General features: G+C 37.2%; 1 protein-coding gene across 2 annotated transcripts in view; it reads left to right on the top strand.

Annotated features, from left to right (window-relative positions):
* The window catches only part of LOC135686594 (uncharacterized), a 27,421-nt gene extending 2,161 nt beyond the window's left edge, over nt 1-25,260 (top strand). The window contains exons 1-11 of one of the 2 annotated variants that reach the window (XM_065202864.2): nt 9,046-9,646; nt 11,290-11,490; nt 13,036-13,542; nt 14,689-14,814; nt 15,345-15,401; nt 16,925-17,068; nt 18,330-18,628; nt 19,247-19,444; nt 20,602-20,701; nt 22,971-23,159; nt 24,165-25,260. In XM_065202864.2, coding sequence (XP_065058936.2) covers nt 9,458-9,646; nt 11,290-11,490; nt 13,036-13,542; nt 14,689-14,814; nt 15,345-15,401; nt 16,925-17,068; nt 18,330-18,628; nt 19,247-19,444; nt 20,602-20,701; nt 22,971-23,159; nt 24,165-24,584 — 2,430 coding nt within the window. In that variant the 5' untranslated portion in view covers nt 9,046-9,457 and the 3' untranslated portion in view covers nt 24,585-25,260. Of the gene's footprint in view, nt 1-9,045; nt 9,647-11,289; nt 11,491-13,035; nt 13,543-14,688; nt 14,815-15,344; nt 15,402-16,924; nt 17,069-18,329; nt 18,629-19,246; nt 19,445-20,601; nt 20,702-22,970; nt 23,160-24,164 lie in introns of those variants that run through there. The other variant, XM_065202865.2, reaches the window with a different exon arrangement.

Raw genomic sequence — 25,260 nt, 5'->3', positions numbered from 1 at the left:
TTGTAATAGAGAGAAGTTTAATATAAGATAAGCACAAAATAACTAGAAAAACTTTTCTAAAGATTGATTTTTACATGATCATTTCTGTTCTAATACTAGTAGGGGGTGCCAGGTATTTTGTCGTGATTGCGTGATAGGCGTATTTTCGATACGTGAATTCGTGAAACAAATTTTTATTATGCGTGAATACGTCAATAGACATTCGTGCGTTATCTGTGAACTAGCATTACTCATGGCGTGATTGCGTGAAAATGAGTGCTGCAAGCGAATTTCGAAATAGAGTGATTTTGTTTTTAGAAGCAGAAAGTCTTCCGGTACCAGACCAGATGAATGTCTTCATAAAATTCAGAGACCTGGTACCCCCTAATAGAGAAGAAAAGTGCGTTCTTCTTTGACCTTTTTGCCTGGAGAGAGACCGGAAAAGTTGAAGGGTATTATATTGAATAACAAACATCCCAACCCAAAAAACCTTCCCAATTTCGACAACGTTTTGGTGGTTTTACTTAGCATATAAAAAAATGCACACTCCCCGGTCCGAAACACCCTTGGCCGGTTTTAGTTGAGTATTGGTTTTACCGGAAACCGGAAAGATGCCCGAGTCTGGTTCACTTTATGTAGAGCTAGAAGTACCAGGGCCATAATCCAGAAATTACACAATCCAGAAATTACACAAACTGCTAAAAGAAAATGAGATTATACAGTGCAGTCGGAACGAAATTCATATTGGGAGGCTGCCAATTGTATTCCTTCTCATTCAGCACACCGTTATCAAGGAGGTATATTACAGTTTAGCAATTATTAAGGAGGGGGGGTGGGTTGCCTTTTTCATCCCAGTATTCGTTGACCGTTTTATTGTTGTCCAAATGGAAATGACGAAGTTAACTGTGAAACAAACTCGCACGTACGACAAATCCGCGTAATCGGTTAATTACAACGGACCCACTGCTAGAGTAAGGAACCAGAATCGTGTGCAATTTTCGAGTTTTGATTATGGTGTAAATTTTTCGTCCATGTACATTGATGCCTCAAGAAGGCGATATATCATTTGTTTAATATTTTGTCGTAATATGTTTTCTTGCTGACTCAAACTTCTTTTGTAAGCCTGATTTATTCCAAATGAGCGCTTTATTAGCTGTTATGCATCTGTTTCCTTGCTTAAAGGCCTGTACTTTGTAGCCTGTGCTCCAGACCCCTAATTTGAAAATAGGGGTCTGGGACAGAGGCTAGCCCTTTGAGGTACGTTCCTTGATCAAGTTTGTCTCCCGTGCCGATATTTAAAGCTACGTGGTTGACTCGAACCCCAGAGCTTTTGATCTGTGCATCCTGACGCTAAATGCTGCCATCCTCGCTCCAATGTTGGTGTACAACAACTTGTTTTATAACCAGCCTACCATTTTTTCTGAATTTATTTCAGATTAAAAACTTTCTTTACATATCATTCGACGCCGTGTTTTTACGTGTTTTTCCTTTTATGTTGTTTTTTTCAACACAAAATCTAAAGTAACTTTGAGACACGGTGCTTAATGCCAATTGGAAGCCTTTCTGATTCTGAGAATTGATAAAGGACATTCATTATGCAAATTGGGGGCGAATGCTTATTGCTAGATAAATAACAATTCGTAAGATGTCCCTGGCATGTTCGTTGGGCGAAATTCACAAAAGGATGAAATAAGATTAGAAACTAACAGCATCTAACCAAACGTTCGAAACTACAATTGATGTACAAAAACTTGAGCTAGCCATGTCCCTAAAAGATGTATCTACCAAAGAAGGATGTTTTGAACAGTCAACACCAAGAACAGACAAGAAATTTAACAGCATGCATGAAAGGTGGCGTGGCATGGATTCTCGTCACTGTTTTTCTTTGTTTCTGAATTTTAAAATTTTGACAAATTTCGAGGCTTGTGTTCTAAAGGAAGTGTAGCAAGATATAGTAAGATATGCATGGGCTCCGATGCAGGCTGGCAAGTGGAGGGGCCAAGAGAAAATATAACAATCATAACAAAAGGTTTTGAAAAAAGCTCTATTGTTTTGCAAAAAGAGTGAGGGGGCAATGGCCCCCCAGCCCCCCTTCGTCAGAGGCCCTGATATGTGCAAGAATGTTGTTCACAAACGAGCACATATTAGCCAATATCGCTGCTGGTGATCTTGTTTTAAAGAATTCCTTCGAAAGGCCCCCTATCTTTCCAACAAAAACAACATGCAATCCCTGCATTGAGGTTCATAACAATATGCCTTTTGTCTAGCTATTATAACGATTGAATGGGATTTGAACATTCATTACAGTGGGAGAGTCTTCAAATACAATTTGCATGTAACCAAGGCTTCATGGGTTGTTGTGAAGTTGGGAGAAGAGTTTTACACATTTCTCTTTACTTGTTATTGTGAGTTGAGTTTTGATCTCATTTACGGGGTAGTGTTTCAGTCATGACTGCTAACAAAGTATCAATTGCTGATGAGTTTTTAGATGCACCGGTATCTGACAAGGTCTGTGAAAACACAAATGAAAGGCTGCTTGATATGATCGATGGGCGCACATACACAGACATCTTGTTGCGGAACAACATTCTCAAAGATGGAGCTAACATGAACATAGCAATGGATGAGCTCCTTTCGCTGTACGAAAAGCTCTTCGAGTATGGGATGTTTCTCTCTGGCTTTCAATTTGTCGGACTGATTATTGACAACAAGCCAAGCGGCCTACGAGAAGAGATCGCCTATTTCTTTTTAGGGCTTGGATTTTTCACTTCAATTTTCGCTGCACTCGTCGCATTCATCTCTCTTGAGTTTTTTAAATCAATGAAAAATGAAGACCCAGAGCTGGTCATAACAGGGTGCATGAAATACAAAAAGTTCTTTCGCCTTGCAGATTCAATTTTGTTTTTGGACACAGGTCTGTTTCTGCTCTCCTTGAACGTCATGGTATATTCGCTCCTACGCAGTTACTTAGCAATAACATTGAACGTCATTGCCGGCCTACTCACCATATTTTTACTTAGCTGTCACTATATCATCGTCTTGCGGAGACAGATTTACACGTTGAAGGATGGCAAAGTTTTAAGAAGAAATATCTATACGGACAAATTTCGATGAAAGTCATACTAAATGTTTTTTTTCTGTTTTGCGACAGACCGATACTCTGTCAATCAATGCGACCCTGAATATATCCCTGAATAAGGCTTGTAGGCCAAAATGGCCCATCGCCATTCCAGAACATCATGAAAGGGGGCTGGTTGTGAACATAATTGAGCAAAGTATCTGATGCGCTAAACAGAAAACGAAGAAAGATTACTGGCACACTCTACCAAATTTTGTTGATATACAGCGTAAATTTTATAATAAATTTCTATTTTGTTGTGTCAATTTCATCTTCATTTGAGGAAGTATTTCTGCAACGTGGTTCTGTGATACTGAAACTCCCTTTACATTAATAAGACTTTTTCAAGGGTAGTTGCAATTGATAAAAATTAGCATTCCTCGTTGATAAAAATGCGTTTTCTGGCAGTACAAAGGGCCTGACATAGAATTTTTAATTTTATCATCCTCTCCCCCAAGGCCTAATCAAGGGTGCCGCCACAGTTCCAGTCATATTACAGATATCCCTTGTACCCTACCCTGGGTACCAATAGTGAGTCTGGTACCCAGGGTACCTGTACCCAGGAGTCCTTTGATTTCTCCACAAGTTGACCCGTGAATTCCCACTTGGATTTGATCTATTTGAAAGAAATATTTCTATTCCAACATAACTAAACATTCTGATTTTCGAAAACGCAGTTTGTGATCACTGATTCGACAAGCAGTCTGAACGGCGACAAGAAGACATCGTGTTGGTAGTATTCCAATTTCTATGGAAGTAATATTTATGTAAATTTTCGCGCGAGTTTAATTTTCGCGCATCTTTATATCGCGCATTCAATTTTCGCGCACCTGGATTTCGCACACGTTTAATTTTCGCGCACATCATAAAAATAAATCATGTGACCTAGCACGTGTGAGAAGCAATCAAAATAAGGAGGTAGACATAGAAAGTGATAAATAACCCAGGGAGGGTGAAAGAGGAACAGAGGGAGAATAAACGAATGAAAGAAGGAAAAAAAGAGTCAGAACAAAATCATAGGAAAAGATAACTACAGGGAATAACACTAAATGCAAAATTCTTTCTTGGGTCACAGAGTTTCATAACAGCTGTAAGCAAAGCCATTTTTAGACTATTAGGCCTTAAAGATTTGATTGGTGAATTTGTCACATCAATCGTAAGTTAGGGATCGTAAGAATCAATAGAATATCAAACGAATTAATTTTCAGTTAAACAAAATGACAGAATTGCTCGATAAAGGAAATAATTCTCAAATACAAGAAGCTGGCTATTTTTTATGTCTTAAAAATTGAATTAACCCTCGACATAAATTGGAGAATTGCAAGCCAAAAAATTGATGTTTACTTTTGGTATGGAAATTTTCCTATATCTTCCATTTTCAATACACTCATTTTTTTCAAAAGTTTGCTATAAGAAACGAGTACTGGGCTGTTTAAAAAGTTTAGAATACTCGAGGCAAAAAATAGGAAACAAATGAATTTTGAAAAACCAAGAAATACGAATCACCTGAAAATCCATCAATATGATTTGCTGATTGATGAGATACTTTAGACAGGCAAAATAAAAATATTCTTCGCTCTAGGGAGGTGTTCAGGCCTCATTTGCCAATAAAGTGAGTGAGACAACCTTCATTTGCCGAAAAGTTTCAATATTCGACGAAAAAGCACACACTCATCGCTAAAAATCCTCGATTTTGAGAAAAAACGTTGTTCAAAATTGCATTTTACAGAAGCTCAGCCTCAGCTTGTTCTTAAATTGTTCTTATATTTTGACCAATTTTGAGGCTCGTGTTATCTCTTCTCTTGAACAGCCATTAATGTGTTGTATACAGTCAAATGGGAATCTCCACTATAAGCATAAACCAATTGTAGACCTCGTTACTGAATGTTCTAGATACCTGCAAAATATTTTGGAAAGATAATGAAAACTAACCTCACAAAAGGCAATGATATAGAAGCGCCGAAGGCGCTAGATGTCTAACTCACAGGAACGCTGTGAGGCAAATTTGTTTACTTCCGCCATTTTGAATAGTGGCAAAAAGGAACTTGCTCCATACTGAGCCCTTATAAATTTGGTAAAAGTAAGGATTGATTTCGTTCACTTTTCTTTCGAATATCGATGTGAAATTTAGTGAGTGGCCTTAGATTGCACCTAAATTTATGAATTGATGTTAATGTGTACGTAGCTATTTCGTTTATTACGTAGATTGTTAGGAAATCCCCCTTGTGTCTCGAATTATATTGTTGTAGGATTATCCCTCATTAGGATTACATCATTTTGCGTATTCGCCTGTTTCTAGAATTATCTCGTAGTCTATTATTAGTAACATGTTATGCTTAGTTATGCTTTTGTGTTATTTCCTTGGGGATGAAGTACTATAGTATGAAATAATGATAATGTTGCTGTAAGGTTAACGGTCAGTGGTTCTGTTCATGCCGTTCGGTGTGAGAGTGTTTGCCAGGCCAATGAAGTATTGCTCTTTGGCTCGTCGTTGAGTTTCAGTAATGGTGTTACAGATTGATGTTACGTCATCCCCATTACGTTTTCATTCCACCACCACCACCCACCCTCTCTCATTCGCCACCCTTCCCTCCTCTTTCACTGCGCTGCATTCACACCATTCCACATCAGCCAATCCCGTTAACTTTTGCTCTGATGAAGCCCCGTATGCCGGGGCAAAAAAGAGTACCAAAGTGTGACGTCATCAAATATCTATTTACAGAATTTTATAAGTTTGACCGCATAATCTGAAAGAACGACATAAATTACCTCTCAGGGTGCGAGAAATTGGGCGAGATATGGCAAATGAAAGATTTAAAGTTTGCTAACGGATTTCTGTTATTCTGGTCTGGTTCATAAAGTTTACCCTGGGTACCAGAGCCGCAAAAATTAAAAAATAATATTTAATTTTTGCGGCTCTGGTACCCAGGGTACATAAAGTTATGAACCAAGACCAAATTACAGAGGTTTGATGGGGCAAGAGCCTGTCCTTATGTGGCCATATCTCAGCCAATTCGTAATGCCTTTAATTAATTTTGCATATTTAGACGTATTTCATGATGCTCTTTTAGGTTCTGGGATCAAAATTTAGAAATTCTAAAAATAAATTTTTATGACGTCATCACTTCGGTACTCTACATATATCAGCCTTTACTGAATCAAGTATATTGATTGTTGTTTATTCTCGGCGTATTGCGGTGTTTCGTATCAGGCGCGCAACCAGGAATTTCAGAGGACAGGGGTCCAAGACACAAAAAGGGCACTAAGAAAACTTTATTCACTTATGGCCTGGTTTATACTTTCATGTTTAGAAACAGAAGATACGCTAGGGTGCACTTCATGCACACCGAAGGTTCACCGGGGCATTTGTTTAGATACGTAGGAAATATGAGTAGTTAGCAAACCTGTAAATATTGTACGCCAGACAAAGAAAACTGATCAATAGAGAAGTATTGTGGTGCATGAGTCTATATTTCATTCCTTTCCATGTTAACTATCTACATGGCTTCGTCTAGTTTCTCCAATCTCAGCGGACTTTCCCTTTCTGTCTGCCATCCAGGGCCGCCGAGAGGTTTTGGAGGCCCGAGGGGGGAACTGAAAAGACGTAGCCTGTCTGTGACGCAGGCTAAAAAGACGAGGCCTCTTGTGAGCGAAGCGAGCAAAAACAATTTATGACCACGCCTTTACGAATAGCCTAAATTTATTCATTCGTTCATAACGGTTTACTTTTTAAGTGCATTTCTTTAATTCTATAATTAATTCCATGTTAAAGCGGAGTTCATTGCTTTATGATGTCCCCTAAACCTCAAGCGCCTAGGGCAATTTACCCCCTCTCGGCGACCCTGCTGTCATCTCCTTTTCCCAGTGCCAGCTCACTTTTGAAAAGCAGCCCGTCATCTTCCATATCCGAAGACAATTTGCTCTTTAAATGTGAACGGCCTTAAGAACATTGAATTCTTTGCTTCGCATTACAAATGGGAGGAGGTTGAGCAGGTCCACGACCTTTGAGTTCAGCTTGTTTCTGTCTGCAAGTCGTGACTTCAGCTCAGTTGTAATACTGACAAGGAATGGAACAGTTGAACATTAACTTATTGTGCCGTCTTCACTGCTTGCTAATACCAGTCCGCGAAAGTTCCTCTACAATCGCTTGTTCCATGCAAGAGTCCTCTATGACCCTGTAAATTTTATGGACCATGGGACAGGCTTGAAAGATGTGTTGGTTTCTTTCTTGTAGCTTTTTAACAAGTGGTCATCGAGGTTTTGAGTCCCAGAACCATTCTTCTTCAAACCAATGCATAGAGCATCATAACATACGTAGAGTTGAGGCTTCAACATAGGCTCTATTACTGCAACATGATAACGTTCGACCCAGCAAATACGTGAAAGTCTGACTGAATCATTTATCTGTATTTCTGCGAGGTCCATTACATCGCCAGACCAGAATGTGTCATTTATGACCATTCTTTTTAGCGTGTGTCATTTATGACCATTCTTTTTAGCGTTATAACAAAAATATTCAAACAAATTTTCCAAGAAAAAGGGCACTTCCCCATTTTGAGAAAAAGGGCAGGGGTCTAGACCCCCAGGACCCCTTCTGTAGTTGCGCGCCTGCATATTTGCTACATTTTTATCGACTTTTCGCCGCAAGAACTCTTTGGAGCCCGTCGAGCAGCCTGCTACCAGGGCCGTAAATCCCGGGGGGGGACGGGGGGACTGGACCCCCCCAAAAATCTGGAGCAAAACGATTTTTTTGGAGAAATTACCATCATTTTCCTTGAAAGAAAGAAATCCCTGGTAGCCGGGTTAGAACCAAACTACGTTTTTCTGTGTTATTGCAACAAACCTCAGCCAATAAGGTTATTTTTGAAAGCAGGGTTTTTATAGTTTTTACAAGATAAAAACTTACCGTTTTCTACCGTTTTTTACCGTTTTATTTTTGAAAACAAAGTACAAAATAGAAAGAGAGCAATCTGTCATTTTATTTTACCTATTTACTAACTTATTTACGTACATTTCTATTATTTGTCTATTATTTGCTTTTATTCAGTAAATCACTTTTTGTATCATTAAAATGTATTCATTTTTGATGTGTAAACATGGCCTACTGAAAGCACTCAAATTAAGGAAGACGCACATTTCTGTTCAGAAAGTAAATTTCTACCATTCAATACAACAGCATCCCATATTTCCCCAAAGTCTGTCACTAAGGTTTAAGCATGATTCTTCCCCTCGAAAATTTCACCCAATAAACAATAATCTGTGTTCTTCTGAAAAGCGCCGAACTTTTTATCCTGAGCGATTCTAGTTTTTTATTAAATTTAGTCTGGGGGAGGCCTTTCTAGAAGATAAAATTTCAAAAATTTTCTTCCGCGTCGGACCCAACCATGGTGGGTCCTCCTACGACAGTTAACTTGATTCTTAGCTCCCAAGGTTCAATTTCTTGGGGCCATCTCTGAAAAATGTTATCCATCCAATTATCAACACAAGTCAATGTACTACGGAATATCTGTAAATACCTTCTATAGAGCAGAAAGTCTTGAGAAATCCAAAAATATTGACTTTCGTTTTTAAAGTAATTTGCCCCTCAACTGTTTCCATAAAACATAACACATACCCTTGTGGTGCCATGACCCACTGCATACTTTATATTCATCCGCTCTGCTGACCCCCCCAATTCACATGACAGATTTACGGCCCTGCCTGCTACAGTGACCTTTTCTTCATTCACACAAAAAGTAAATGCATTCTCTGAATGCTGCAATGTAACGAAATAGCTACATTATACTCTTATAGGGAATTTTCATTACCGAAAAACTGAAGTTTTCGATACTTCCTTTGGTCAAATCTCAAATGCCTGTTCTAAAACTTCCCACGTCCCACGGCCACTTGGACATCCCCCAGAAGAAAGTGGCAACCAGGTGACAACCCATTGGAAACCGAAACTTGGGAATCACCACTGATAGTATGTGGAAAGAGAGTTCCCATAACTCAGGAAATAAACATCTTTGAAACATCAACTGAAATATAGAAAAATCTAATATTACTGTAAGAGTGGCAAGAATTTGAGGATTTGGCTGTTGGATGCTTTGCCAATCAAATTTAAAGGATCTTTACATCAGCAGATATCTTTTGATTCCGTAGAAGTTCAACTTAGGCCCACTGGAGACGGATCCAGTCTCGCTCACTGTTGACACGCAGAAAACAACTCCAGCTCATTATATTGTGCCAATTGATGTTTAAAGTTACTTTAAGATATTTTAACGTTTATCCTGTGATAGATGTGATCTTGAACAAGCTAAAAGCCACTTCCTACATCATATAATTGCCCAGATTGTTAATACGTCTTTGTTGTCGTCAAAGATGGAGGAGACTTCTAGCGAGCATAAGACTTTGGCAAATAAAGAAAATTCATTTTCATATCGCGTTGATTCTGATTTCCAAGCCGTTCCAAACGAGAAAGAACAAGCATTAATCCAGAACATAAGAAACCTTGCCAATGAAAATGAAGCGGTTAAAAAGAGTCTGACAAGGCACAATCAACTTCTACAGGTAATTCTGCCTTCTCACTGAACAATGGTTGAGGCTGAACAGTTTTAATCATTTGATTCAGATTTTCTTTCGAATTCAAAAATTTATTCAGCATTTACTTGCAATGTAATTCAAGTAGATTTCTGGTATCCGAAATTATTACAGGAAATAGAACAGAATTGCAGTGTCAGTATAAATGATACAGCAGTTGGTAATAAATATGGGCCAACTGCCTGATTTATTTTTTTCCTTCTTTGCAACTTTCATATTTAGAATCATAATTACCAATTTCAAAGACACGTTTAAAAGTTTGGAGGCATGTGAACTACAGGCACATAACAAAATATTGTGTACCATACAAAATATATTTTTTTGCGGTACAGAATTTGAAAATGGCTTTGAAAAAAGCAAACATTTTACAACTTTCTAAAAGCTTTTTCGTCTGACACTTCTCAGAGCATAAAACGTCAGAATCAGGGTCCGAAAGAACACGATGAAAAATACACCTAGTTGTGGATCGAAATAGGCCAATCAGAAAAACACAAGCACAAGACAGGTGTAGTTGACCAATCAGTGCCACGAACCTAAAGAAAAATTATCACTGGAGTCCAAGAGAGAAAACAAACTCCTTCTGTCTACACAATGGCGGTTTTTTCCGATTGTATGTAGATCGACTCCAAAACTGCTAGATGGAAGGACGATCGGGCTCTGCCAATTATCCGAAACATGTCGTCATTATAGAGTTTTGCACAATCTGGGTTGTCTAAAAGATGTTAACTGATGGCAGAATGAAAAAATTTTGGACACTTCTTCGCCCCTCCAATCTTCCAACCCTGGCTACGCCACTGATGTTACCCATGTGGGAACCATGCTGTCTGATCATAAGGCAACCAGGCTTGATTGGTCCTTGGATGGCATTTTATTATATCTCATTTATCCAAGCATACTAAGCTTAAACAATTTGCTGCTGTGTGTAATGAATGTATTAATACAGGAACTACCCACATTCAGTGGATGGTTTACACTAGCAATACATTTTGGAACTTGTAAGATAAAAGCATTGATTAACACATTTTTACTTCGACAACTGCAAATCAGAAAAGCAATGAGTAGATAAAAGTGTTCTAAATTCCTCCAAAAATTGCACCTGTTACAAGCTTGACTTTTATGTATCATTTCCTTTGTTTCTTTCTTGCTGTTTTTGTTTTGTTCAGCACTGTTTCCTTATAGAGACGGGCCCTCCTTGGAATATGATATTCCATCAATCTACTTGGTAGGCCCTTCAAAGGGGGCAATTGCCCTCTGGGCCAATAAACAAAGAGGGTGATTGCCCCCTGGTAACTAAACTGTCCCTGTAAAACATGACTTTTAATAACATAGTAACTTTAAATTGTATCTGCCCTGGAAAAATGTAATGTTTTAGGAATATAAGTTAATCCTTATTTAACACATTTTTAGTTGACTGCTTTGGGCAGGTAGGGCCCAAACATTGGCTCTTGATGGCCCTGTCAGTGGAAATTTGGCATTGACACTCAATTGGACATATTGCCTTTAATCTTGATGCCTTAGTGTGTTTGTGACTTGAGCAACTAATTGAATGCCTTTTTTACAAGATTATATCTTATGTAAACTTTCTTGTCAAGACAATGTTGTTTTATTTTTAGGCTTACTGCAAAGATCTAGTTGATCTAAGGAGAAATTATGTGAAAGAAAAGGATGCAACAGCAGAATTGATAAAAAGACTCAGAGATGAAAATGATGTTTTGAAAAAAAAGCATTCAGGATCTGATTTGATGCATTCTGAATTGGTTAATTGTCTACAAGATTTAGCAAAAAGAAATGAGGAATCCAAGAATTCAGGAAAGGTTGAGATACTTTGTTAATTTGCATCTCATCTGTGTTGATTTTTATTATAACCAGAAACATCTACCTAAATTTTGGAGAAATAGTTTTTGCAATTGACACATTTTCTCTCAAATATTAGTTAAATATTAGCTAGTTAAAGTTTTGAAGATTACACAAAATAACAGAAACATTGGATCTTCTTTCTTTTCTTTTTTCCACTTTCTTTTCTTCTCTTCTCTCCCCTTTCCTCTTCTCCCTGTGTCTTTCCTTCTTCTGGCCCTCTTTTCTTGTTTCTTTCTTTCCTTCCTCTTTTTCTTCCTCTTTTCCTTCCTTTTTTCCTTCCTCTTTTCCTTCCTCCTTTCCTTCCTCTTTTCCTTCCTTCTGAACAACCAAGCTTCTTGGCTATTTTCTTTCCCTCTGTCTTCCCCTCTGTCTTCCCCTCTGTCTTCCCCTCTGTCTTCCCCTCTGTCTTCCCCTCTGCTAGACACGGCATGAGGCTTAGCTTGATTTTCTAGATCACTTGAGCTTGTGCTTGAAATCATTCACAGGACCAAAGCAGTATAAGCACAGTTGTAAGAACAATACAAGGTTTTAATTTTTTGTGTGATTATGCTTAATGCTTGTGTTCATTGGTTAATAGGTCATTTACTCTTGCCTTTGTACATGTGTTGCCAATGAGGACCAAGCATAAAGGTCAATGGCAGGGAATCATTCTGTTTGCCATTGTTTCTAAAAGATTGAACACTCTAAAAACAAGCCATAAAAAGGAAAGGGCCGGATAAGTCTAAAGGATGTTGGTGTTGTTACAACCAACTGATATTTTGCGCGTCAAAGGTGTGAACAGGGTTAATAACACCAACTGAAGCACGTTTATATACACCCAGCAACTTTTTTGGAAATTTCAGAACACTAAAAAACATGTTAGACACTGTCTTCGAGAAGGGATGGTAGCAGCAATTTACTGGAAGTGCTGTTATGAAGGAAGCATATCTCTGGATTAACTTGATTATTTTTCTATTAACAGCTATTGGTAATCTTTTCATTGATATACAACAAATAATCAACAAGCATTTCATTTGTAATCGTTGATAGGCCGTGTTTATGTTATAATGCATTGACAATGTTGAGAAGACCATGTCTTTGAGCATGATATATGTGGCAGGGCAGCAAGTAATGCTTCGTATCCTCAATGCCATCATTTCTAGAGCACATTGATTCAATTGTGTCTTTAAAATGATATCTATGTAAGATTATGGGGATTTTGTTTGCTTAGACCCACATGTAAATAGGTCAGAGCTGCTATGACGTTTGGAACAAAACATTTCACTGTTATATTCCCAATGTTTTTATCCCAATCAATATCTAGTGTATTTATCTCTAGAGTACATCTATTTATCTAGTGTACTTTACACTGCCAGGATACTCTCTTGCTTCAATTTTTGTAGTTTTTCGTGCTAGAAAACCAAAATTCTTTCACTCTTATATTTTTCATTAATAAATATTTATATGTATCCCTGAATTTTTAGATACTTATTCAAATATGTATTTAATTTTTGTTTTTGAAGGACCTTGTTCTGAAAACTCCAGTCCAAGAAACTCATAGGAGTTTGCTAGATTCATTTTTGATGTCCTTAACAGATGGAACTTTCAACGCACCAATATCTATTGAACAAAATGTAGATTGTGAAAATTTGAAGGGAAAAATTAGCCAGCTGAAGGAAGAATTGTTGGAGCATAAGGAAAATACAGAAAAACTTCATTTGCTAGAAAAGGAAATGGAGAATATAAAAGCAGAGAGTTCAGAACTTCGTTCGAATAGCGAAATGATGAAGAAAAAGATTAAGTTTCAACAGCAAAGGATTGAACAGCTAGAATTTGAACCATCCGTTGAAATTATGCAGATTGCATCTCCTGAACAAACCAAAACGATTGAAAATCTTAACCAGGATTTGATAAAGGCCAATGAAAAAGTTATGTCTTTTTGTGAGGAAAATGAATGTTTGAAGAAAAAAATCAGCAGCCTCAATGATGTATGCTTGCAGCTTACTAAAGGCTCTCCTCCTGAAGAAAAGGTGAGCCCTAAAAGTAAGATTAATGCCTCAAGTCAGTATATTGTGTAAAGCTATTCCAACTTGAGAAAATACTGATCCTCTTTGTTAATATTATTTGTTACTACTGATACTAAGGCAAAGTAGATAGAATAGAGCAACGCAATCACATTAAGGCTGTATTATTTGGCAAGAGCATTGCAAAAAGCATCTTGTAGCAGCCTCATATTTAGCATTTTTGGAATAGGGTTGTATCATAGCACGATGAAAAGTTCAGGCTATTGCCCATCAAATCAACAAGGGTGGCAATTGTTTTATTTCTTGAACTCATTTAGATAGAGTGAACCAGGGCAAGCATGTTGATCAGGATCGCGATCCTTATAAAATGTATTTGTAATGTAATTCCGTAACAAATTAGGGATTGTTAAATCCACAATGCCTATTCTATTTAGTGCAATCATCCTATCCCAATCTTGATAAAGTTATTCTGTATAAATGGGCAGCAACAACAACAGAAACAACGCAGCAAATTGGTTGACCAAGTTCACATAGACCAAAACCAAAGCCGTTTGTCTAGATCTAAGAAATTGTAAAAATTTTCAAGTTGACCCAACAATTCAATATCATTAGACTCGAAATGAGCCCGAATTTTTTTACCCTTGACCTGGCAAGTAAACATAGGCCCAGGTCAAAAAGAATCTTTGGCCCTACTTGGACACCCGGTTACGAAGGGCCCTTACCAAATCTTAAACTAAAAACTGTCTTTCAAACAAAACAAAATGCGTTTGAAAATGCAAAAGACCTCATTGGAAAATGGTGTGTCCTATGCGCTTTGTTTAAAGACTCATTGCTAACAATGAGCCATTGCGCTACGCAAGCATCCCATAATGCATTTTTAAACAGCCTGAAATCAATTTTGGTTAATCCCTAGAAGTTTACTGCCATTGTTTAGATCGTCGCCACGCTTGCAAAGGCCCATTGTTAGCAACGAGTCTTTAAGAATCACCAGCTCAGTGTACCATCATCAATTACCATCCTTTCCTTGAATGGTTATAAAATGTCTGTTGTCAATAAAATAAACTGACGAGGATTTCCTAGGCAGAACAAATATATTATTCTCATTATATTGTCAGTTGTAGTGGTTTTAATGTTCATTTTATCTCAATATAGGCTAATGACCAAGAGCCTGCGTCAATTGAGCTAGCAATTCAAAATCTGAAGGATCAAATTGAACATGAAAAAAGTATCATTGCTGAAATGGGGAAGGCAAAGAATGAGCTAGAAGAAAGTCTAAAGGTAAATTTGATACTTGTTCGTTATTTTTTTGTTCCTGTATTCAAAAATCCGAAAAGATTTGGTTTATTTTCAATTTTTTGGTTAGTTTTCAGTTGAAAAATGCGAAAAATAGTTTTTTTCTCGAGGATCTTTAAGATGTTTTCTAACATGATGAAAATGCTCGCGAAAATATTCCAAGAAGATTGCCCAGCTCTGCATTTACATTCCACACTGCTGACTGAGATTAGGATTGAAAATATTTGTCAAGGAATGAATACGTATAGAAGGCTAGAAATTTCAGGAAAATGTAACCACTGTGGTACCAAATGGCACATCACGGCATGCATTTGCGTCTTTAATATTTCAAATTAAACCATTTCTTTTTGCCAGTTGTTGCAATAACTTTTCCGATAACGATAAAGTTCATTTAGGCCAGTCGCTTTGTTTTTAGATGTTTCAGTCTATTCCATAGAGTTAGAGTTTCTCGGATGAATATTCAAACCTTTTAGGGTTTACCACAGCCTCAGGTCATATCCATCTCTTTACTACAGGAACAACAGAAGAAGCATTCTGAAGACCTGGAAGAACTGGGACACCTGAAACGCACCGTAATCATCATATTTTTTAAATCTTTTATCACAGAATAGGAATTAGGCAGAAGGGAACTCCTGCCTATCAGGTGAAGCCTGAAAAAACTAGCGCATGCGTTAACTTAGACGAGGCTTAGCATGTATGTGTCGGGGAAATTTTAAAAAGAATGAAAGTATACAATTTTATTTGAGACGAAATGCCCCATGATAGTGAACAAATTCAATTATGTATCATAATTCGTTTATATCTGATTAATGAATGATAATTTGTCATGGCTAAGTTCGTCTAATGAAATCGAGGTTAAAGGGAAATTAAGAAATTCTATTGTTGACTCAGGCTTCAAAAACAACAAAGGAACTGACGAGAGTTACCTTTCTGCCTATATCCTATTCTGTGTTTTTATGCTATAAATTTTTGCTTAAAGTGCCTGTGACATGATTTTCGTACTTTTGGGTTTATATATCTATTCTTATGTAAAAAGGCCTGTTATTTTCATTTCTGAGGTTAGTTTTTACGTTTCGTGAGAAATGAAGGAGTTATTGGCGATCTTCTACGCCAAAATTCGCCATCTTGGTTTTCAGCATGAGTAGACAGTGACGTCACGGGAGGGACCCCATCGCCTCCTCCTTCGAGTTTTTGTATCGTAGTCAATGAGGGAAATCTAACAGGGCTAAGAGGAGCGATATTTCCAGAGAAAGTAGTGGCAGCAAGGGTAAGATTTTTGAAGGTAGCGCTTACATTGTTACAATAACGAGTTCCTCCAATGACGTCACAAGCGAACGGCGAATGATGATAAAGCGACTTGGCTAGGCCGCACTATTTTGCTTAATTTCAATAGCAAAACGCTTTTATTTCAAAAAAAAGTTCAGATCTACTATAAGAGCAGTGCAACGCTTCAATTAAGAGAATAAAAAAAATCATGTCACAGGCACTTTAAGTATTATATGCACGCTTAAGTGTGTAGAAGAGGGTGGGTCTAAGTTGCTACTTATAATCAGCTTCACGCTTATAATCTGATCAGTGGGGAACTGTTCGGTTACAATCAAATTAACGGGGAATATTAACTTAGAAAGAGACTGGCGTGAAACTGGGAATAGTAACTTAGAACTGTTCTGTTTTGTACAGAAATTATGTACAGTTCTGCCAATGCAAAGCTGAAGTATTGCAAAAAGGGTTTTTAAATTTTTATATACTATCATTCCAGAATTTCAGAAAGCTTTTGAAGGTATCTTCACAAATATCAAGATAAAATGAAATGATATATATGCTCAATTTTACAACGTTGGCTACATGGATGTCCAAGATGATGGTCGTTATTCATTTTCGACGATTCTTTAAGTATTTTCGTAGAATGAAGCGCATCTATTAGAATTTCTCTATGTATGTCATGTATGTTGGTGTCTTGTCAAGCGTACCTACGTGAATTTTTCGATACTTGTGCATGTACCAATACCAGACTATTCTAGGGTGAATCGATGCCTCATAATAATTTGATGCTTATAATTTGAGTTCGTTTGTAAGCATTTATGTTATTTTGTAGAATGAGATGATGAGAAAAATGGAATCGAAAGATATGGATAGACTAAACCAAGTAACCTTTGAACGGGATAATTATAAAAAAGAATGCGAAGAGAAGATTTTGATCATTAAAGATCTACACAGACAGCTTCAAAGTTCTAGCCAGGTAGGACGTTATAGAGCTTGCGTCACCGAGACCTGTCGTTTATATAAGCTGGGAATATCTGCTTATTTCTAATTGTAGCATTCGCCTGAAACACCAAAAATTGATAACACAATGAAAAATATGACGTTTCGAGCATGTCCCAGGGCCATGCCCCCTCCCCACTTTTTTGCAAAGAAATTAATTTCAAAGCTGCAATGAAAGGTTCAAAAAGCCTTGGTCCCCCCAATTTTGTTAGCCTCCTCCCTCCCACTTTCAGGTGTGAGCCCTGTGTCCTCGTTGTCATTTGACTTGAAGGAACATGGCGAGCAAAGATACGACTAGCGCATTCGCTCCTATTTTTCTAATCTTGCATTCGCTTTGCTCGCCTTGTTTCTTTTCTAGTCAGTTGATAATGAGTGCATGCTCAAAGCGTTGTGTTTTCACAGTTTTTGATATTTTTGGCACTTGAATTATCTACTCATTATATAAAATTTTAGCTAACATGCTTATTCATACGAAACTAACATGCTTATTCGGCTGCAGTGTTGAGCATTCACTCCCGTATTTGACATATTATCAATACATTTGTCATGCTAAGACTTGTATGTTTCTGCTTTTAATTTCTGATGAGTTCGTGCCGACTTTAGTTTCTAACAAACAGAATGATGTCGAACATTCAGTTTATTAGACCAAACTTTCACTAAGATTGGGGAGAGTCGCTAGCTCTCTGTAATTCCAAGCGTAGGAATCACGAAATGTGGTCACATCGAGAGGAAGGACTAGGGCACTGCTCGATAAGCATAGCTTCTCAGTGTCCTAAAACTACCTTCGTATGCTAGGCAGAGACAAAAAATACAAAAGTCGAAAACAACACTTTATACAAAATATTGGCTTACTAGGCTATACTTTGATCTGTAATCAGTTTTTAGTAAAAATTTCCAATGTTCGTTATATTATGTTTAGTTTTACAACTTTCCGACATTTTGTGCTTCATAAGTTGTTTAGTGTTTTTTGTAGAGCCTCCTATCCTCGCATCGTAAGGAAACAAGGCACCTCATTTGAAGGAAATAAGACACATAGTAGAAGTGTGCCTTATCACTTTGAAGACCTGAATGGAAATAGAAGGGAATCTTTCTCTAAATACATGACATGAAATATCCACGCTATTTTTATATCACAGACACAGCATTTCTAGAGGAAAAATTGTCTTTTAGCATGTGTGATTATTTTAATTAGCTGTTACATGGCGGCTATCTTACCGTGCAGATTTGTTTTCCGCCAGGCTACGGACGAATCTTTGATTGAGGATGTGACACAGGTCGAGCTCAAGGACTCATCTGACATTCTCACAAGAATCGAACGTCTTGCTAGGCAGCTTTCCGCCGGCGAAGAAACGATTGGCATCCTTTCCGAAGAGAACACCAATCTGAAAACGGCCTTAAAGTCTAAGATTCAGGATTGCCAATGTTCAGATCTAGAGAAGAAGATCGCCGAGTTGCTTGAGGAGAACGAAAACTTGCAGGCAGTCAAATCGGAAGGTGAAGAATTACTTAAAAAAAATTACTACGAGGAGAAAACCAGGTAGGCTTTTGCAGCTGAGTATATTTATAAATGGGGCTTTTGTTTTGTTTATAGTCGGTTTTGATGAAATAATGATATGTTGTGGAAAATTACAGTACATTTAGAGACATCGGTTTCACGATATTTATAAACTGTTGGATTTTATCGCTACTTTGTATTTTTTCTACATGCATATGATAGTAGAGAGTGGATTGATTTTTCTTAATGAAAGCTTATTCCCTACACTTACAAAGTTTTAATAAGTTTGTGCTTAAATCATAAGAATAATGGTCTTTATCTATTTTGCAAAAGGCTTGAAATGTTCAGCTTTAAAAATGTTATTTGTCATTGACAAAGGAATTCATTTACTAATTATCAGGCTTTTTTTCATCCAAAATATCAATGCCATTCATAAAAACATACTTTTGAGTGATTTTTTTGTTGTTGTTCCATACTATGTCTTGTGTGTTTTGCAATCAAACAGTTTCGTGGGATTTTAAACCTGTTTTAAGGCTTAAGATGTGTTAGTTCACATAGTTTTTTGGAGATTTTTCTTGCACTGAGAAAACACGTTTATCCTAGCAATCAACGACAGGGAAACTAGCTCTATAATATTTTTACTTCTTGTTTGATTGTCAGAAGAGAGAACTTGGAGATGCAAATCGAAGCGATTCAAGAAAACCACATGAAATCAGAGAGAGATTTCAAAGAAAGGCAGGAGAGGGATGGGAAGATAATATTCCACATTAAGGAGGAGCTGAAGAATGTGGAAAAGGAGCTGAAGGCTGGTCACAGGCAGGAAGTCAATGAATACGTTGTGGTGTTAGATGACGCAAGGTAAAACTCGACTTGCTTTTGATTTTATAAGCCAAATGGTATTTCTTTAGAATTCTTGAAAGATTGAGCTTTGGTTAATAAAGGTAGACACAAAAATGCACGGTTTAGGTACTCAGGTACCGGGCCTGCTTTTGGTAGTGTTTTGAAAAGGCCGTTTAAATGACGGGGTTGCATTTTTGGTAAATAAGGGTAAAATTAGGAATATTTACACAGTTGACGGGCGTTGTGGGGAAAATTTGGAAAAAGAGCTTTTGAAAAGAACTATTTCTAGAGTTATATTGAAACTTATGAAAAATGTTTTGCAATTAATTGAAATAGCACTTATAATAGCAAGTGATTACCCTCGCAACATGTGTTCTTAATTTTCACTAAGAGCTAAGCTATCATAATTTTCTGATTGTTGTTAGTTACCAGCAATCAAAAGCCAAAAAGCGAATGTCGCTAAGCAAGCTGGGTATGCATGCCTAGTCATGTATCGCACCCTTTGTTGGTATGGACAATAAAAGTTTATAATCAGAATTATTTCCATGTTAATCTGTTGGATTTCTAGATATTTTCAGATTTTTATCAGTAGCTCCTTCAACTTTCTGGAACAATCCCAATATTGTCTAGTCAATCGGTGTATTTCCATTTATGCTTTTGTTTTGGTGCCAATGGAGTTACATAATTATCCTTGTTAAGACATTAAGAATAAGGAACCCTTATATCCTGTTCAGATGGCGTATTTTTATGCGTCATGTAAAACATACATATTACCATTTTCTTTGTTCAAATTGCATGTTTAAGCTGCTTTGGTCCAGAAGGCTTAGTATTTGTAGGCTAGCATCTATTTTTCAGGTAAGTGTAGAGAACTGCAAGGGATACTGCAATACAGATTCGTAACTTTCTTTTAGCCGAAGGTAGTACTGAGGACTCAGGCATTAGGTTTTATGCTTTTTACCAAGGTGTACAGAAAAAAATTCTACAGTTGTTTTTCAAGTGTTCAATAGATCTGATTGAATTCAGTTATTCAAAGTGATTTTGACTTAAAACCATTTATAAAGTCATTTTTGGATATTTAATTTTTGAATTGCCAACTTAAACTGGTGTCAGTTAAAAATTCTAATGTAATCACATTTTCTCTATTGAGAGATTGATTTCCAATTTTACCCACACAGGCAGAAAATTTCAGTGCTGGAGGCAAGTCTTGCCAAGTCGAAAAAAGATTTTGCAAAGTTATGGCAAAACTTTCAAGCGAAGGTTGCACAGATTAGCTCAGTACGTAGAGTCTTTGTTTATCTAGTATATTCTTTCATGATACTGTTTTTTCTTTTGATAAATCAGTTTCCATGCTGTCTACTGCTGCAATTATTCGAAAATTGTAGAGTATAGGAAACACTACAGTTCCACGACTGTGAGGCGGAGGAAAAGGTTATCCGACGATGCAGTAGTTTTTTGGAAGGCCAATGCATAATTTGCCACGAGTATATATTGTGAGAGGAGTTTACCGTTGTACTTTAACTTTCCTTTTTCCCTAACAAAACGGAAGAAACTAACCATAAATGATTTAACTGAGGTTCCAATCTTAGGAAGCTTTTATTCAAAATAGAAAAAGGAAAATTTTAAGACAAATAGGACAGGATTTCATCCGGAGAAAGGTTTTTGCGTTTTCTGAACCCTGGAAATTCGCAGCTTGGAAGATGTGCAGCTGTTCTCGCACTTTTCATTGCCAGAAATATTTTCCTAATTTTCCTATTAACTAGAACAGAACACATTTTAACGGCCTCCGTCGAATAATGGGCAAACGGGACAGTAACAGTCAACAATTTGTTTAGTATTATTTATCGAAACCATTGGCATGCTAGGTTCTATTGCTAATCAAAGCAGCACCTGTTGTCTTTATTTACGACGGTTTTGCTGTTTACAAAGTTTTTAAAGAAGAAACTTCACTTTCTTCATTTTGTGACTGTGATTGTACTCGTTATTTAATGATTGTTTTTCCTACGTGCTATACCCAACAGTTCACCGAACTCAGTTATAGCATTTGTATTACTGTGCACTGATAATGTGTCTCATAGTTATCATATGGCTGTTTATAATTTTATAACAGCTTGATTGTGATTTTTATTTAAGCTGCGTGTCATTAAACATAACACCAGAGAAATTGCTCAAAACAAAGGCCTAAAACTATTCACCTACGCTAACCGATAACGATTACAAAAGCTCTGTGGCCGATCAGTTACTCCATCAACTAATGTCTTGTATTTACTTGTTTGTCTTGTCGAAAGATTTCTCTATTTAAGTAGCATTGAATCAGAGAGTACCGAAGTGATGACGTCATAAAATCTATTTTTAGAATTTCTGAATTTTGATCCCAGAACCTAAAAGAGTGTCATGAAATACCTCTTAATATGCACAATCAGTTAAAGGTATTGCGAATTGGCTGAGATATGGCCACATAAGGACAGGTACTTGCCCCATCAAACCTCTGTAATTTTTTGTTGGTTCATAACTTCATGAACCAGGCCAGAGTAACAGTAATCCGTTAGCAAACTTGAAATCTTTTATTGGCCATATCTCGCCCAATTTGCAACATATCTAGTTGATTTTGCATATTGAGAGGGATTTCATGCCGTTCTTTCAGATTATGTGGGCAAATTCAAGAAATTCTAGAAATATATTTTTGATGACGTCACACTTCGGTACTTTTTTGATGACGTCACCAGCCAAATGAGACCTTAGAGGGCATTGATTTGACAAATGTCCTTGTTTTTATTTCTGTTATCGATAATATCTAGATACAAACCCAGTCATCTATATCTCTTCAAGCATTATTTCATTCTCAGGCCTTGTCCAGGAAATGTTTCTGCAAATATTCCCTTTGGCCATTAAAAATTCTTTATTTCCAAAAAGTAGCATTTCAGCTCAAATCTAGCTGTGGCTTACACAGTCTTCAGATCCTTCGAAAATCAAGCATTCGAGCAAGCGTTTACATCGTCGGATTAAAAGATAGCCAGGTTCGAAATTGTGGAACGATATCAGATTCTCAGATTATTTCCAAAGCCCCCACTCTGAAAATTGATTGAAAAAACTAGTGGACTTACATTGCGGATTCTTTTGATACGTGTGGACAAGCCAAATAAGCAAGAACACTCTTACGGTATATAATGCGGTTGCATAGTCGAACAAAAATTGTGTCATCGAGTATCTGCACCAAGATCCTATTTACAGTGAACTGTATTAAAATGATTCTCAGCCCAACCTGGTACGGATTGGTCTTGCTGTTGAACCTCGTGGATCTAAAGCCATTCTGATATGTTGTTTGTACCAGCGTGGGATCGCTGAAGTAAGTAGACCGGTTTGGATCTGTTTCTAATCAGGTCTCTTCTAAAACTCCGTTTCCACGTATTGAATTCAAAATTGATCCGCACCTGTTTGGATCTGCTCTCGTGTAAGCGAGGTCCAAGTTTATCCCCTTTTTTCATTTTTCCACGATGTGTGTAGTTGACTGCTGTTTGAAAAAATTTTCTTTATTTGATTGATAAAGGTAGAGGAGCGAAGGAAAGAACTTGATGAAGTTTTCAATTCTGCGAAGTTGAAGCATTCCAAGTTGGAAAATATTCTTGAAGAGAGATTCGAGGAAAACAAGAAACTTGTTCAAAAACTGAAAGAGAAAGAGGCTGAAATCCAAAGGCTCGGTGATGAAGTCCAGACATTAGATGCTTATAAAGAGCAGGTGGGTTTTTGAATTTTTGCATATCGATAGCAAAAATCAGAATGATAACGAGAGAGGTAAAGGATGCATTATAAGTTGAAGATATTGTAATTTTTAGAGATAAAATGGTTTGATAAAGGGATCAATTCAACAGGAAATGAAACACCAAAGTTCCTAACTAGACTAACACCACTAGAGTGTTTTTGTTGGTTTCGTTTCAGGCTTCGCTGTTACAAAAAAAGAATTATCGCTTAAGTATTCAAATGCTAAGTATTTTCAATATCTCAGTGTTTTGTTAGTAATCTTTTTTGCTAACTTTTTATAGCACGGCCAAAACTAGATAAGTCCGGCTTCATTTGGATGGCACAGAATACGTATTTATTATCATAAATATCACCTGTATTATGTAAATAAATTTGAATTGAATTGAAGTGATTAGGAACTTGTGTTTTTTACCAACCCAGAGCGAAATCAGAGCATAAAAACAGACATTTTGTCTTGCTGAATGAATCTTTTTTTTATCCAAATTTTCCAAGCAAAGAATGCTTCTACTTGATCAGAGTAAGGAAAACATTACGGTGGCACGGCCACTAACCGGAGGAAGGTCCACGAAAAACAATAGAAGCTCCTATGACACAACCAAGCCACGCCCACCTTTTATTGTTTTGTGACGAAAGTTTGCCCTCTGATATGTTTTTGTCTGGAGAAAGCTTAACAACTTTTCTGGACTTTATACTTGATCAATCTGTGTTAGCATCGCTAAGAAGGGCTCTCAAAACCGAAGGAAAGGGTGTCATCCCTTCATTAAGGTTACTGCAAAAGAAATATTGCAGAATTTTTTTGCTATTGATGCAGGTTTGTGTGCCACGCGTAGTTCAGTCAGCTTTCCGGCACCACTTTATTTGAAAGCACTTGATTCATCGTTGCTAGGGAACAGGGCTCTGTGTGATGTTTAAGAAGAACATACTCCAGTCCTGACTCCATTGAAATATGTTTTCACCAATCATAACATCATCTTTTTAACAGGTGAAAGTTTATGAATCAGACTTCAGGATGGAACGAGAAGCAAGAGAGAAACAGCAGGGTGATATCCTTGTCTTGAGGGAAGAAATACATCGATTAAAGCTGGAAAACACTCGATTGCGCGAAGATGTAGAATCAGTTCACAAGCATAATCTCCACGAGCTACAAAGAAGATATGGGCCACTCACACAAGTTCCACAGGGCTATCATAATATCAACCCTCATGCCGGAATTTATGGTCGAGGTGCGCAAGCCCCGGATAACCGCATGGACCACTCAAGAATATATGATTCGGGGAGAGGAAGTTTTGAAATGCCACCGCAGGAGTCAGACCAGGTGATGCAACGCGCATGTCCGAAATGTCGCATGACATTTCCAGATCTAGATACTCTGCAGATCCACGTCTTGGAGTGCATTGATTAAGGCCATCCTGACCCTTGCAACTGTACAAGTTAATTTGATAAAATCGTCATCGTCAACTACCAAGTACCCCATTTGATATGATGGTACTTTCAATTGTAAATTAATAAAACTTGAACTTTAACTGTTTATTTTATGATTTTAAATAATATTAAAGCTTAAGAACTCAACATTGTAATGACGACCATGGTTCAAAATGATAATGTTGAAAATAATGGGAAAGGAAAATAGTATGGTGAAAAGATTAAGGTGAAAATGCAAACATTTAAGACCCCTTTTTTGAGTGAAATCTTTTGGAAACACAATAGCACGCATTTTTTCCGTGTAGATGTACAGTATCTTGTAATCTGTGATCATGTGACTCGTTTGTTTCGCATTTGGATCACGATCCACTGGAAATGTATCCATGCAGGAAGGCCAATAGTTTCGTGAGAAAATCGAAGCGAAGTCAAAATTTCTGTTTTGCTAGTTGAAGTAGCTTGCTATTCAAAAACTCAATTTAGAAGCAAGTTAAATATCCTGTTGGGGCTCAGTGACTATGTCCAGAATAAGGATTATTGTTACTGGATGTTAATAACGAAAGTGTGGATTTATAATATCATTCTTACTGTCGTTCATTTTGGTATTGAAATATTAGACCGTCATATTAAGATAAATTTGATCATAATACTGATGATAA

The sequence above is a fragment of the Rhopilema esculentum genome, chromosome 6 (assembly GCF_057945365.1).
Source record: "Rhopilema esculentum isolate cy_ngs chromosome 6, ASM5794536v1, whole genome shotgun sequence".
NCBI classification, from domain to species: domain Eukaryota; kingdom Metazoa; phylum Cnidaria; class Scyphozoa; order Rhizostomeae; family Rhizostomatidae; genus Rhopilema; species Rhopilema esculentum.
Note: the sequence above shows the minus strand (reverse complement) of the source record. Positions and strands in the feature narration are given on the sequence as shown.